At 38.8% G+C, this 15825-nt stretch overlaps 1 protein-coding gene across 1 annotated transcript; it reads left to right on the forward strand.

Annotated features, from left to right (window-relative positions):
- Positions 1–1805: 1805 nt before the first annotated feature.
- HEMGN (hemogen) lies at positions 1806–15825 on the forward strand. Its single transcript, XM_043975082.1, has 4 exons — positions 1806–2042; positions 3403–3493; positions 11126–13314; positions 14463–15825. Exons 1-4 carry the CDS (start codon positions 1961–1963, stop codon positions 14576–14578), a joined length of 2478 nt encoding a protein of 825 aa, XP_043831017.1. The 5' UTR covers positions 1806–1960; the 3' UTR covers positions 14579–15825.

Here is a 15825-nt window from a genome sequence, read left to right on the forward strand (position 1 = left end):
TATTGTTATGGGCCTAGCATAGCCCAGAAGTTTTCTGGGGTAAATCAAAAGAACCTTGTCCTTGAGAAACTAAACCAAAGGACAGGCATTCTTAATGTTTTTTTGTTTTTGTTTTTTGCAGGGCAATGAGGGTTAAGTGACTTGCCCAGGGTCACACAGCTAGTTGTGTCAAGTGTTTGAGGCTGGATTTGAACTCAAGTCCTCCTGAATCCAATCCAGTGCTTTATGCACTGCACCACTTAGCTGCCTGGACAGACACTCTTAAAGAGATAAGTAGCACAGGATCAGAATGAGTTAACTCCAGGACCACCACCCTTCATTCCAGTCTCCCCCCACCCTTGGGGACATAAGATTAGGTGTAGTTGCTGCCTTTATGGTGTGAGGAAGAGAGAGATGGCTTGAGAGATCCGAAGCCACCCCTCACCCAACTCCCCCCTGCCACCACCAGTGGAGAGGATGGTCCTTATCCAATAAGGGAACTTTCCACAGTCAGACTCATTGGACCACTATCAGTCCTCTATAAAAGTATCTGCCTATCACCTGCTCAGGGAGATAGGTATCTAAGAGCCACACCTCTGCCTTCTCCCCATGAGAAGTCCAAGGATTTCTCTCTTGGTTTCCTTTCCCTAGTACACTAAATAAACTATTATTTTATTCTAAATGGATTTGTGTGCAAGAGGGTGTAATTCTTTAAAGAGGAATTCCTGAGAACCCCTATCTCAAACCCCCACTCTATTTCCCCATAACAATATCCTTTGACCCAATGATTTCATTACTGGACATATACCCCAAAGAACTGAAAAAGAAAGAAATGCTCAATATATGCCAAGATATTCATATCAACACTATTTGTAGCAGTAAAGAACTAGAAATAAAGAGGATTCCTATCTGTTGGGGAATGGTTGAACAAACTGTTATATGACTCCAATGAAATATTATTATGCAATAAGAGAGGACAAATATAAGGAGCTTGGAGAAATATGGGAAAATTTATATGAACTGAGCTAGAGTAAATTAAGCAGAACTGGAAGGATATACACAATGATTATAAGAATGCTGTGAGAGAACAGATAATGAAGCCAACCTCTTTTTCCATGGGAGGGGCAGAGAACTATGGGGGTAGTTTTGTCAGATGTAGTCACTCTATAAGTCTTTTTTACTTAACTATTTGTTTTTGACACAAAAGAGGGTTCAATGTGAGAATAGGAAAATATATCTAGAAATGGCTGTGATTTTTAAATAAAAGACTACTAATACAACTTAAGAGGAGGAAAAGGAAACCCATCCTGAAGACCCAGATGATCTCTTAAGATATCTGCAAGTTTGGTGTTGCTCATATAATTTCTCCGATTTAGCATTGACACACTCGTCAATACTGATTAGTTCTCATTGGGTACATGGTTGTATGCTTTACTAGTTATCTTGGGTCACCTGTAAATTATCAGTACTTTGAAAAGGACTCTTTTTAAACAAAAAAATCAAACCAACAATTGATTATTTTTCTCATGTCTTAGTTATTAAACTATACTAGTCACTCAAATAGCAAAGTTCTTTCTTGTCACTTTGCCAGAGAGTAAACAGAGAAAATACACTGGGCGGGAAAAACACTGAAGCGTGCACTTGGACAGATATACCCAAACAGATGCTAAATGGTGGGGAAATTTGTAAGCCAATGTGTTATCAGAGGGCCTCACTGTAAAAATAGTAAGACGATGATGAAGAGCAAGGATGCATCGCCAAACACTCTCCCCATTTACACACCTTTAGAGAATGATAAAGAAAATGAAACCAGACAAGCAGTTGTGGTCTGACCAGATAAGACATTTGGGCGGGAAGACTAATGTTTGGGGTTTTTTTCCTTTTTTTTTTTTAAGCATTAGTTGTTCCAAATGTCTTAAATCAACTGCTAGACAGGTATTTGTGGCAGTCACACTAAACTGTAATCACCAACTGAAGTAGGATGAATGATGTAAAAAGGGACCAACTTCACCTGGATGTTGAAGAGATGCCTGCCCTTGGCCAGAAACGGGACAATGCTCCAGGTAATAAAAAAGTTAGTGCAGAGACTGTGGAGTGGTGGCAGTTGGCTATACCAGGAATTATATTTACTTTCATGTTTTGTGTGGCTCTCACACAGGCCAGTGATGAATATTTACTAATAATTGTGGGAGAAAGGACATTAGGCATCCTGTCATTCCCTTGCTAGTCCTATGATTCTAAAAGCTGACATTGAGCTTTTAGTTTTACAACCTGAAGAAACATAAAGAAATAATAAGAGAATTATTTCCTGAGTCTGAGAAAGGGGGTGAAGAAGCAGAAAACTAAACCTAAATGACTAAAAACCAAGGATATGTCCAACCATTATTATTTAGAACATGGTCCTATGTATTTGTGGGTGATTAAGAAAACAAGGAAGAAGAAAAAACAGGCAGACAGAGAAACGTTAGGATAATAATTTTGAAGAATGTCATTTTGGCAGTATGAAAACAAATCTCAAAAGCTTTTGAGTAAATTGTTTCTATTATTATGGTTGTCATTATTTATTACTATTGATTCTTTAAGAATACAAAGGGTTTTTTCCCATTTTTTCTTAGTATCTTGGACTTATGTTAGAAAATATTGGGATTTTGTGATTTTAAACTAGAAATAGCTTACACGGCCATAATGAGAAAACCATGGATGCCGAACAAATTCCATATTCAATATGGAAAAGGTTTTGCCTCTTGGGAACCTCTCTCTCCATTTGGGATCATAGATTTAGAGCTGCAAGGGATCTTAGATTCCATCTAGACCAACCTGCTCATTTTACATGTTAGGAAACCGAGACCCGGAGAGATGCATGTCCTGTCTTGGGCACCTCTGGTAGATAACTGATATTCAAGAAGTTTGTTAGAGAAAAGGAGGAAAAAATGGAGTTTGATGCTTTTGCTTTAGGTTTGCAGATAAATCTTTCCAGAGGCATCACTCTTCAGAAGAATTGAAGTTTTGCATAGGATAGAATGCTAAGAGGGAGCCGTGTTTCTTTGCTCATGGTCCCATGACCCAAACCCTAGGCTTATGGCATTGTGAAGATGCGGTGAAATTTACTCAGGGAGCCCTTGTGCGAACACAGGCATAGGACATAGGCACAGGAGAGACAGAGATCTCTCCTTCCTGCTCAGAATTGTTCCTCTTCACCCTCTGGATGGAAGTCATGCTTGAGCTCAGAACTTGTGACAAAGAGAAATCTGATCTGGGGTAAAGAGAAGAAAGGAGCCCAATTCCCCGCATTTGGATTTCTATGTTAGATGGTTTCTATTGCGTTCTACTGGGCACAGAGATTCTGTAGTCTCTTTCCTCAGTAGGGGCCAATGAAATTTTATTGCATTTTCCTGATCAAGATCTTTTATTTTGGTCCCACAGAGATCACAGGAACTCGATGTTTGCGGAACCGAGAGCTACTCAGGAAAAGAAAAGCTGAAGCCCAAGAAAAAGAAACATCACAGTGGCTCAGGTAAATTAAGTACAAGGCAACATAAGTACCTTGTAAAGAGAGCAGGTGGCACTGCTGCCTCAGATGCACATAAAAACCTGAGGTAGTCTAGATAGCAGTGTGAATAACACTAATTGCTTATATTTGTATATAGAGTTCACGAAGTGTTTTTTTTTGGGGGGGGGGTGAGGCATTTGGGGTTAAGTGACTTGCCCAAGGTCACACAGCTAGTAAGTGTTAAGTGTCTGAGACCAGATTTGAACTCAGGTACTCCTGAATCCAGGGCTGGTGCTTTATCCACTGAGCCATCTAGCTGCCCCTACAAAGTGTTTTTATGTGGAAAGACATTGTGATATATTGGATAATGCTAGACTTAGGGTCAGCAAGACCTGGATTCAAATCCCACCTTGGACATTCGCTAGCTATGTGATCTTGGACAAATAAGCTGATCTCTCTGAGCCTCAGCTTTCTCATTTGGAAAGGAGGCAGTTAGTTGGTGCAGTGGATAGAGATCCAGGCCTGGAGTCATAAGTCTCATCTTCCTGAGGTCAAATCTGGACTCAGACACTTACTTGTGACCCTGGGCAAGTCACTTAACCCTGTTTACCTTATTTCCCCATCTGTATAATGAGCTGAAGAAGAAAATGGCAAACTATTGTGGTATCTTTGCCAAGAAAACCCAAATGGGGTCATGAAGAGTCGGATATAACTAAAAACAACTAAATAACAAAAAGTAGGGATAATATCTCTATCTCAGAGTTGGTATAGGAAATGAGATGATGTAAAACACTTTATAAATGTTAAGGTGCCATATAAGTGTGTTATTATTTTACTTTTAGTTTTTTACTTGAGTCTCATAAAAAACATATGTGGTGGAAAGAACAAATATTTTCTTGTGTGGAGATGTGCCTAGTCAAGATATATGTACTGATGGACTCACTTGAGGTCTTTAGGTACAGTCTAAACGACAATGTGTATGTGTGTGTGTGTGTGTGTGTGTGTGTTTCAATTTTATTTCCAGTTCCAAATTCTCTCCCTCCTCTCTCTCCTTGAGAAGGAAAGAACAACAAAACCCATTACAAATATGTATTATCATGTAAAACAAATTTCCACATTAGCCATGTTCGTCTCCCAACACCCCCGCCCCCCCAAAAAAGATGTAAGTAAAAAGAGGGGAAAAATATGTTTTGAGATGCATTCTGAGTCTGCAATTTCTCTTTCTGGAGATGGGCAGCATATTTCATCATGAGTCCTTTGGAATTGTGGTTGGCTTTTGTATTGATAAGAAGTTCTAAGTCTTTCAAAGTTGATTATCTTTACAATATTGCTGTTACTGTGCAGATTGTTCTGCTTAGATAAATATTTGTTTGGTTTGATATGTATAAGTGTATGTTTATGTTTATGTGTACATGTATATATGTGTATTATATATATACACACACACACAGATACACATGCACACATTCTTGTTCAGGTATGGGTTGCGTTAGATGGCCTTTGACATCCCTTTCAACTCTGAGATTCTTCAAAGATTTCACACCACGCATTTTAAAAATTTTTTTATTTTTTGTGGGGCAATGGGGGTTAAGTGACTTGCCCAGGGTCACACAGCTAGTAAGTGTCAAGTGTCTGAGGCTGGATTTGAACTCAGGTCCTCTTGAATCTAGGGCTGGTGCTCTATCCACTGTGCCACCTAGCTGCCCCCCTCCCCATGCATTCTTTTTTGATTTTTTTGATTTTTTTTTTAAGGGAGGCAATTGGGGTTAAGTGGCTTGCCCAAGGTCACACAGCTAGTAAGTGTCTGAGGCCGGATTTGAACTCAGGTCCTCCTGACTCCAGGGCCAGTGCTCTAACCACTGTGCCACCTAGCGGCCCCTGCATTCTTTATTCACTTGCTTGTTCCTATATAGATTGCTAAGGCATTTTTTTTTTTAATTTAGAAAAGCAGTGGCTCTAAATTATACACTTTCTAAATAGGCTGATAGTATCAAAATGAGGTTTTCTTATTCTGGAGATATCAGGCTGAGGAATTTAAAACAACCTTTCACATAAGTTCAAAAACTTATCAGTGGGGGCAGCTAGGTGGCGCAGTGGATAGAGCACTGGCCCTGGATTCAGGAAGACCTGAGTTCAAATCCAGCCTCAGACACTTAACACTTACTAGCTGTGTGACCCTGGGCAAGTCACTTAACCCCAATTGCCTCACTAAAAAAAAAAAACAAAACTTATCAGTGAACGAAATATTTGCCAGGGTCAAATTAGGTCCAGTAATTTTACACGTACAATGTTTTGACTATATCTGGCATTCAATAAGGATTTGCTAATTTGACTAAAAATCATCCTAAATAATTAAATAATTTGAAGTGGTCTGAATAATTAAATAATTTAAAATATTTGAAATTATTTACATTTTAAATTAAATCGCCCAAATCAAAATAACCACAACAAACCTTTCCCTGGCTTCCATAACAAAATATTGTCCTATCTATTACCATGGTATCTGATGTCTCCTATGGTACAAAAAATCCAGGCCTCATTAAGAAGCATTTCAATTCAATTTAATAAATATTTATTGATCACTTATTATGCATAAAATATCAAATCAGGTGCTGGGGATACAAAGATATGAAAAACTAAGCAGTACTTGTCTTCAAGAAATTTACATAATTCTGTCTGGGGGTGAAAAAGGGGGCAGTGCTTGAAACAAAATCTGCCCACAAAGAGGTAAATGCAAGTTCGTTTGAGGAGGAAAGGAGCATTGCTACTTGGAGGGAAGTGATGGTCAAGAAAAGCTTCATCCAAGAGGTGGCTCTTGAGCTGAAATTGGAAGGAAACAGCATTTTGAGAGGCAAAGGTAATGAAGTCCATTGCAGGCATGGGGAAGAGTTTGTGCAAGAGTATGGAGATGAGGGGGGCAGCTAGGTGGCGCAGTGGTTAAAGAACTGGCCCTGGATTCAGGAGGACCTGAGTTCAAAAATGGCCTCAGACACTTGACACTTATTAGCTAGCTGTGTGACCCTGGGCAAGTCACTTAACCCTTATTGCCCTGCAAAAAAAAAAAAAAAAAGAATATGGAGATGAGAAATTGAATGTCGAGTTTAGAGAATGGCTGGTAGGTCACTTTGGCTTAAATATAGTGTGTGATAGGATATAATAGGAAGTATGTTTGGAAAGGTAATTTAGAGTGAAGCTGTGTAGACCTTTCCATGCTAGTCTGAGTCATTTGTATCTTATCACAAAGGGAATAGGGAATCACTGAAGATTTTTGAGGACAGGAATCAGAACTGAATCCCCTGAGTCTGAAGAGAGTCAATTTGATGTCTCAGAAAGACTATTTTGGCAGTTATGTGGGAGACAGATTGGAAAGGAGACAGACAAGAAGCAGGGATACCAATGAGGAGGCTATTATAATAGTCCTGATATAAGAGCAGGTGATGAAGGCCTCATTTAAGTAGTAGTAGTATGAGTGGAGAGGAGGGAATGGATGTTATTGATATAGTTTGTTATGCTTATCGTTTTCAAAATCTTAAACCATCCTTGTATTACTAGTATAAATTCAGCCTGGTAATAGTGAACAATTTTTGTATTCTTTTGCTATAGCCTCTCTATTAATATCGTATTCAGATTTTTTCATCAATACTCATTAGTCATATTGTTCTAGTTTTCTTTCTGTTTTATCTCAGGACTATATCTGTCTCATACAAGGAGCTTGGTAAGATGCCCTCTATCTCTATTTTTGATATTTATATTTTAATATATGTTCTCTATACACAATACAAACATACATGCATGTACATGTATACATATATACATCTAGATATATACATGTATATATGTGTGTGCACATGTACATATATGTGTATATCTAGCTACACACAGGGAGCAATTATGAAACATATTGTGGAAGTAAATTTTCAAGATTTGTCCACTGATTAAGTTAGAAAGGAAGTCAACAGATGTTTTGTGAACCTGGGTGAACAGAAGAATAGAGTTGCCTTCAAAAAGGTGGGGAAGTTTGGAGAGAGGGCATGGTTAGGGGGAAGGTAATTAGGTAATTTCTACATAATAGGCTTGAGATGCTAATGGAAAAATGTATCTGGAGTTGTCCAAAAGGCATGGATGTGACATTCATCAGCATAGGAGGAGGAGCAGAGAAAGCACCTGATTGGGATATTCGAGGATTGGAGTTTGGCAAAGTATGAGTGTCAGTTAGACAAAATGGAAAGTGATAAAATTATTGACTCTGTTGATGAAAATGAAGCTGGAGCAAGAGTAATGGTCTGGTAAAGCAGGGTTGGGAGGAAGACCTAAAAGTTGCAGTGAAGGCAAAAAGTAGATTTAGGAAAGGTGGAAGGAGAGAAACTTATGATCAGAGGGGAATTTCACAGTTTGGTATAATGTAGGCAGAACAGCTATTTGGATAGTAAAATCTTCAGTATGACTTGCATAGATTTTATGGGAGGACATGAGAACTTCTCCTGAGCTAATGATTTATCTAAGTTGAGAGGCAGCAGGTACTGTGGAAATAACACCATACTTGGAATCAGGAGAATCCTTACTTGGAATTTTGCTTCTGCCTCTTTCCAGCTGTGCTACCTTGGGCAAATCACTTAACTTAGCTCAGTCTCATTTGTAAGAGGGGAACAATAATTATAAGGATCAAGTGCTGTGCTTGGTAAACAATATTTTTTCCAGTTAAAAAAATTTTTTTTCAGTTCCAAATTTTCTCCTTCCTTCCACCCCTCCCCCACCCATTGAGAAGGCAAGAAATAGGATTTGGTCAACTTTAAAGTACTATGTGTCAGCTAGTATTATACAAATGCCTTTGAAATCCATTCCTTTACATTTTGTTGTTATTCGGTTGTTTTTCAGTCTGACTTTTCATTATCCTTTTTGTGCTTTTCTTGGCAAAGATACTGGAATGGTTTGCCATTTCCTTCTCCAGCTCATTTTACAATTGAGGAAACTGAGGCAAACCAGATTAGGTGACTTGCTCAGGGTCACACAGCCAGTAGGGGTCTGAATTCAGGACGAGGAGTCTCCCTGACTTCTGGCCCAGCACTATAACCTCTGAGCCATTTAGCTGCCCATTCTTTAACACAAGATATCACAACAGAGGGCTATTCTAGACTGGGCTGTAAACAGGATCAAGAGAGTCAAAGAAAAGGCTGGATATTGCATGGAAGCCAGAAATAAAGAGGAAACCATGAGGAAAAACTTCTTGGAAGTCAGGAGCCAGGGAATACAGAGAACATGCCAAAGATAAAGGCAGTATTATTGGCTGCTTCTTCTTTTTTTTTTTAAAGTTCTGATCCTTACTTTTTATTTATATATATGTGTGTGTGTGTGTGTGTGTGTGTGTGTGTGTGTGTGAGGCAATTGGGGTTAAGTGACTTGCCCAGGGTCACACAGCTAGTAAGTGTCTGAGGCCGGATTTGAACTCAGGTACTCCTGAATCCAGGGCCGGTGCTTATCCACTGCGCCATCTAGCTGTCCCCTTTTTTAAATTTATATATATTTTTTGAGTATTATTGGCTTCAAAATCCTGTTAATATGAATATATGGATCACCTGGATTTGGTAGCAAAAGTATATATGATTTGCCAGAATTTGGGGATTGTTGAATATTAAAATGTAGTTTCTATTTTTTTTGTATCTGCCTATCTCCTACAAAAACTCAGATCACAGAAATTAATCTTTAATCTCTCCTACAAAATTAATAAACAGATCAGAGAAATCTTATACTATCTCCTACCAAAACCAGATCAGAGAACATGATATCTCCTACAAGACAAACCAGATCAGAGACAGACAGAAAAAACATAATATCAATTTAATATTTTGTCCCAAGAAGATATATAACACATGATCATGTGGAGACTCCCCTCCTAAGAAGAAAACTCAGAGCTCCCTTTCTTTCTAAGGGTTTTTAAGTTTTGGGTTTTTTTTTTGTTCATGAGTTACAGAGTGTAGTCAGTTATAGATCAACACAAAAGCAAATACTATAACAAAAATCGATGTAACAAAGGCATCATGATAAGATTACAGGATTCAAAAAAAGGGTTTGGCAAGGATGAGGATGCTGAGATGTCCCCATAAGATAGGGACTTGCTATCCTAAGGGAAAAGAAGTCACTAGGTAGGGTCTTTTATCTGCTAGCTAGCAGGGTTCTGTTTGGAGTTCAGTTGAAGGACATTTTGCTCCTATTAACCCAGGGTTTCATAAAAAATGCTTTTTGATAATAAGGTACCTCCATCAAATCCAGGTGATCCATATATTCATATTAACAGGATTTTGAAACTAAAGCATAGTTTGTTTCATATAGGAAGCTTCTGATTGTCTTCCTGGTGTTGTTGAACTGACTTTTCAATGCTAGCCCCAGGTTAGAAAAGAAAAACAAGCATTTATTAAGCACCTATGTTACAAATATTATTTCTTTTGACCTTCAGAATGACCCTAGGGTGTAGGTGCTATCAATATCCCCATTTTATACTTGAGAAAACTGAGGCAGATGGAGATTACATGACTCGCCCAGGGTCACACAGCTAGTAAGTATCTAAGGCCATATTTGGATCCAGGTCTTCCTGATTCCAGGACAAGAATTCTCTCCATTGCACCTCCTCCCTACTTTAACAAAAGGCTCAAAAGGTACTATATCATAGCAGGTCATTCCCAATATCTGATTGACCTGAATCTGACCAAGTCCCTATTACTAAATTTCATCTTCCATCACTTTTTTCCTTCCACAGGACAACATAAATTGAAATAATAGAATTTAGACCTAGAGGTCATTTTGTCTAATCCCATCTGAACCAACGAAAATGAGGTTAGGCATCTATTTCTGTCTAGTACCCTTTAAATATCTTCCAGTTAACTAACATTAGACACTAGGTAGGCCTGGGTAGACTATCTGAGACTCTTTTTTTGTTGAGCAATGAGGATTAAGTGACTTGCCCAAGGTCATACAGCTAGGAAGTGTCAAGTGTTTGAGGCTGGATTTGAACTCAGGTCCTCCTGAATCCAGGGCTGGTGCTTTATCCACTGTGCCACCTAGCTGCCCTGACTATCTGAGACTTTTAAAGACACTGTGGAAAAAGCCTTTGATTTATCAGAGGGCCTGGATTTGAGTCCAAGTTTGTGTGTCTTTGGGTAAACTAATGGAACTTGTTTTTTCCTCTGTAAGAAGAAAAGATTGGGGGGCAGCTAGGTTGTGCAGTGGATAAAGCACTGGCCCTGGATTTAGGAGGACCTGAGTTCAAATCTGGCCTCAGACACTTGACACTTACTAGCTGTGTGACCCTGGGCAAGTCACTTAACCCTCACTGCCCTGCAAAAAAAGAAGAAGAAGAAGAAGAAAAGGTTGGACTAAATTACCTCTAGGGTCAATTCTTGCTCTAAATCTAACAATACAATGTAGTAAAATATTTTTTTCTACCTTCTCTACACCTAAATCCTGGGTGAAACTGTATTCTAATCACCTCCTTGGGTATGCAAACCCTGAGGCCTGACTCTCAACTGGGCTGGTCATAATCACTAGAAAAGGAAGAGTTCAATTTTTACCCCCTCTCTAACTGGAGTTGGTTACACTATGATTTTCCATTTTCACATGTATGCTTAAATCCCATTCTTGAATCTTCTGTTGTTATCCCAACAGATCCACAAATCAAAGCAAACGGCAAAGAACATCAAGAGGCCGTGCCCAACCACAAACTAAAGAAACAAAGAAGGGGCCTCTGCCACAAGTAGTGAGGGTGGAACAGGAAGAAAAAGAAAGGAAAGAACTGCTATCTCCGGAGCAGCAGAATGAGTCACCGAAGACTGTTGCTGGGGCCTTCCATTCTATAGAAAACCAAGAAATGACTGTGATAGCACATGCCCCTAAAACATGTCAATATGCAGCTATACCTCAAGACCACACAGCTGAGACGTACCAAGACGCATCGGAGTCTAAGGATCTCTCTCCTAAAACATGCCAAGAAACAGCTGTGCCTGAAAAACAAACCTCTACAACATACCAAGAAACCACTGTGTTTCAAGAGGTGCCTGCTAAAACATGCCAAGGAACAGTTGTACCTGAATCCTTCTCTCCAAAAAGATACCAAGAAACCACTCTTCCTAAAGATTGTTTTCCGAAAATGGCTATCACTGAAATCCATGCACCTAAGAGTTGCCAAGAAACAGCTGTCCCCGAACAACTTTCTCCCAAAACATGCCAAGAAACAGTTGTACCCGAACAACTTTCTCCTAAAACATACCAAGAAACAGCTGTTCCTGAAGAAATTTCTCCTAAAACATGCCAAGAAACAGTTGTACCTGAAGAACTTTCTCCTAAAACATGCCAAGAAATAGCTGTACCTAGAGAGCTTTCTCCTAAAACATGCCAGGACATAGGTGAATCTGAAAAATACGCCCTTGAAACATATCAGAAAGCAACTGTACCTGAAGATCTCTCTCCTAAAACATGCCAAGAAAGAGCTATGCCTGAAAAACAAACCTGTACAACATACCAAGAAACCACTGTGTTTCAAGAGGTGCCTCCAAAAACATACCAAGGAAAAGCTGGACCTGAATCTTTCTCTCCTATAGGATACCAAGAAAGAACTCTTCCTAAAGATTGCTCTCTGAAAATATTTAAAGAAACGGCTGTCACTGAAAACTATGTACCTAAGAGATGCCAAGAAATGGCTGTCCCTGAAGAGCTTGCTTCTAAATCATGCCGGGACATAGGGGTGTCTGAACAATATGCCCTTGAAACATACCAAGAGACAGACATGCCTGAAGATCTCTCTCCTAAAATGTGTCAAGAAAGAGCTATAATTGAGAAGTTTTCACCTAAAAGATGCCAAGAAGCCACTATTTATGAAGCACCTTCTCCTAAAATATGCCAAGACATAGTTGTGCCTGAAAAACATATCCTTGTAACATGCCAAGACACAGCTGTACCAGAATCTTTCTCTGATAAAAGATACCAAGAAACAGCTATTCCTAGAGATTGCTTTCCTAAAACACATCAAGAAACAGCTATCACTGAAAACTATGCACCTAAGAGATGCCAAGAAACAGCTGTGCCTGAAGAGTTTACTCCCCAAACATGCCAGGAAATAGTTGTGTCTGAAAGATATGCCCTTAAAACATACCAAGGAACAGCTGTGCCAGAAAAACATAGCTCTATAACATGCCAAGGAGCAGCTGTGTCTCAAGAATGCTCTCCCAAGACAGTCCACGAAGGAGCTATATCTGAACAAGGTTTCCCTAAAATCTACCGAGAAACTGTTGCGTGTGAAAGCGGCTTCCTTAAACCATTCCAGGAAACAGGGGCGCTTGAAGAACATACCTCTAAACTGTACCAAAAGACAGATGAACCCAAAGATCTTCCTCCTAAGGCACATCAGGAAAGAGCTATACCTGAAAAATATTCCCCTAAAACACACCAAGGAACAGCTGTTCATGAAGTTCTTTTGACTAAAACGTGCCAGGAGAAAAACATATTTGAAAAACATGCCCCCAAGATATTCCAAGAAAGGGCTGTGTCTGAAGATCTTTTGTCTAAAAAATACCAAGAAAGAGATGGAATTAAAGGGTATCCTGAGGGAACATACCAAAATACAGCTGTGGCTGAAGATCTCACACCTAATATAAGCCAGAAAATATCTGTGCTGGAAAAATATGTCCCTAAAACATACCAAGAAGCAGCCATGCCTAAAACTCTCTTGACAAAAATATGGCACAAAACAGCTGGTCCTGAAGAGATTCATACTGAAGCATACCCCAAAAAGGCTATTCCTGAAGTTAAGGATCCTGGGACAAAAGGAGAAACTGCTACGGCTATCATCTGTTCTCCAAGTAGGCTTCCCCCTTTATTGTGTTGAGATGTTCAAAAGTGAAAGTTTTCATTTAGTAACTATCTGGGCAAGCTTCTTAATAATTATTCTTAATAATTATCATTAATAATAATAAAACAACTAGGTGCCAGGCACCATGCTAAGCGCTTTATAATTATTATCTCATTTGGTCCTCAAAACAACCGTTTGAGGTAGGTGCTATTATTATCCTCATTTTACAGAAGTGGAAACTGAGGCAAACATAAGTTAAGTGACTTGTCAGGGTCATACAACTAAGTGTGTAATCTGAGGTCGGATTTGAATTTAGGTCTATCCTGACTCCAGGATAGACTCACTCTACCACCTGTGCCACCCAAAGCAATTAGTCTAGAGACTCTCAAATGTCCATTACAGTAGGCAGGTGTACTGACTTCTGTTTGCTTTACACCTGGGGTTGATCCCCCTATTGCAAGGGCATCAGCTGATTTCAGATTGAACACTCAGTTTGTGGTTTCAATCAATGCCTACTTGAAGAAAATATTTTAAAAAAAAGAAAACTTGACAGCTACTTAGTCTTAGCCAATGAAGGGATACGAATCTAACAGAAATAATATTAAATTATTAGAAAGCATAGTATAATAAAAATTGACCAGTGTGCTTAAGGCAGAATGTTTCAGTTAATTTAATTTTCTTGTAAATTCATGAGAATTTTTTGGGTAGTGAACAGTTTTTTGAACATAATTGAATCCTTCCTTGATGACTGGTGGTCCCACAGTGCCTTGTGGCCAGCGTTCTGAACATAAGTTCTTCTCATTCAATATTGTAGGAAGACATAGAACATTTAGATGAATTTCTACTGGCCCTATGATATTTCTTGGATTTTTAAACCCTCGATAAAGACTCATTTCTTTGTCCTTTAGCTTCTTTTAAAAGGAGAATTCAACAAAACATTGTGATAGAGAATTTTGATTAATTGGGTATTAATTTTGAAGTTTTACCGTATCTTGGTATAAACAACATTACTTCTCCACCCCCAAAAGAGGAGATGTGAACAACTTTAGGCATATAAAACTACAGTCAAGTAAAACCAAGATAATACTCAATCTCTAGGAATTTGCATTCTGAAATTTTCATGCAAACCACTTATGTCTATCTTATTTTGTTTTACAGAGCTGAAAAAATTAACAAAAGCAGAGGAGCCAGAAAAGCCTGCAATTCTGAATCTTTCCCAGGAGAATAATGCAAAGATTGATTACTACAGATATCAACAATTCCCTCAACCATAATAGTTTCACAAACTAAAGATACAGTATCCTAATACTTCAAATGCACAATTTCTCTACATGCAATAAAGTACAGATCTTTATAGTATTCAATAATAATTTGACTCAGGGATAGTTTCCCTATGTACTCTATATTTAACATGTTTCAAGACAAGGCTTCAGCCATGGTGTGTTATTGGGTGTGCTAGGGAATTGGGGGTAGGTGGGAGCAGATTGGATGGGGTTGGGGGGAAAGGGAGGAAAAATACCTGAGAACTATCTTTTTGTTCCTCAGAAAACAAAATTGTTCTAATACTTGATAGTAAGTGATTAAATAATTAGGAACATTTAAAACCTTTTGTGGGCAGTTTATAATTTTCTTGTAAACAAATCAAATATTAATGTAGTAAGAATTTCATTATTTTATTTAGGCTTTTAAGAAAGTTGGTTGTTTAATTAGTGTAGCAGTTTTACTTGCTACTATGAGGATCCTCAAAACCTACCTAGTGCAGGGGTGTGTGTGTGCATATAGCTTATTTTTGTGTGTTTTGGTTTTGATCTCCTATTTTTAACTAAATAAAAATATTATGTATATAACCGTTGTGTCAGAGGCTTCTTCCTGATGTGAAACAATAGGATATGTTTTGGGGGATTCCTCAATTCTCTGGCTCATTGCCTGGATGCTCATAATCTCGGAATTTGAGTGTCTAACCCTCTTTACCGCAAACACATAGTTATAAAGTCTCAAAGCATGAACAGTTTTTTTTTTAACAAAGTAATGGTAATAAGTGGGTCTCACATCTGAATCCATAGAAAGAAGTAAGATTTGCCTGTATAATTTCTGTTAGTTACTTAATGTATGGGTTGTCCCAAAAGTCTCAGTGTAGTTTTTTTTTTTTTTTTTGCAGGCAATGGGGGTTAAGTGACTTGCCCAGGGTCACACAGCTAGTAAGTGTCAAGTGTCTGAGGTTGGATTTGAACTCAGGTGCTCCTGAATCCAGGGCCGGTACTTTATCCACTGCACCACCTAGCTGCCCCTTAGTGTAGTTTTAAGATCATAAAATCCAAAAACTCTCCAAAGACTTTCGGGACACCTTGTTTTACTCTAGGTGTGGCACTCTAGCAGAGATGGTTGGAGTTTGCTTTTCTATGGTGGCATTCCCCTCCATATTATCTTTGCCTGACCAGTATTGCTTATATCTTTTCCCTGGGGGGCAGCCAGGTGGTGCAGTGGCCCTGAAGTTGGGAGAACCTGAGTTCAAATCTCATCT

This window comes from Dromiciops gliroides, chromosome 1, assembly GCF_019393635.1.
Source record: "Dromiciops gliroides isolate mDroGli1 chromosome 1, mDroGli1.pri, whole genome shotgun sequence".
Taxonomy (NCBI): Eukaryota; Metazoa; Chordata; class Mammalia; order Microbiotheria; family Microbiotheriidae; genus Dromiciops; species Dromiciops gliroides.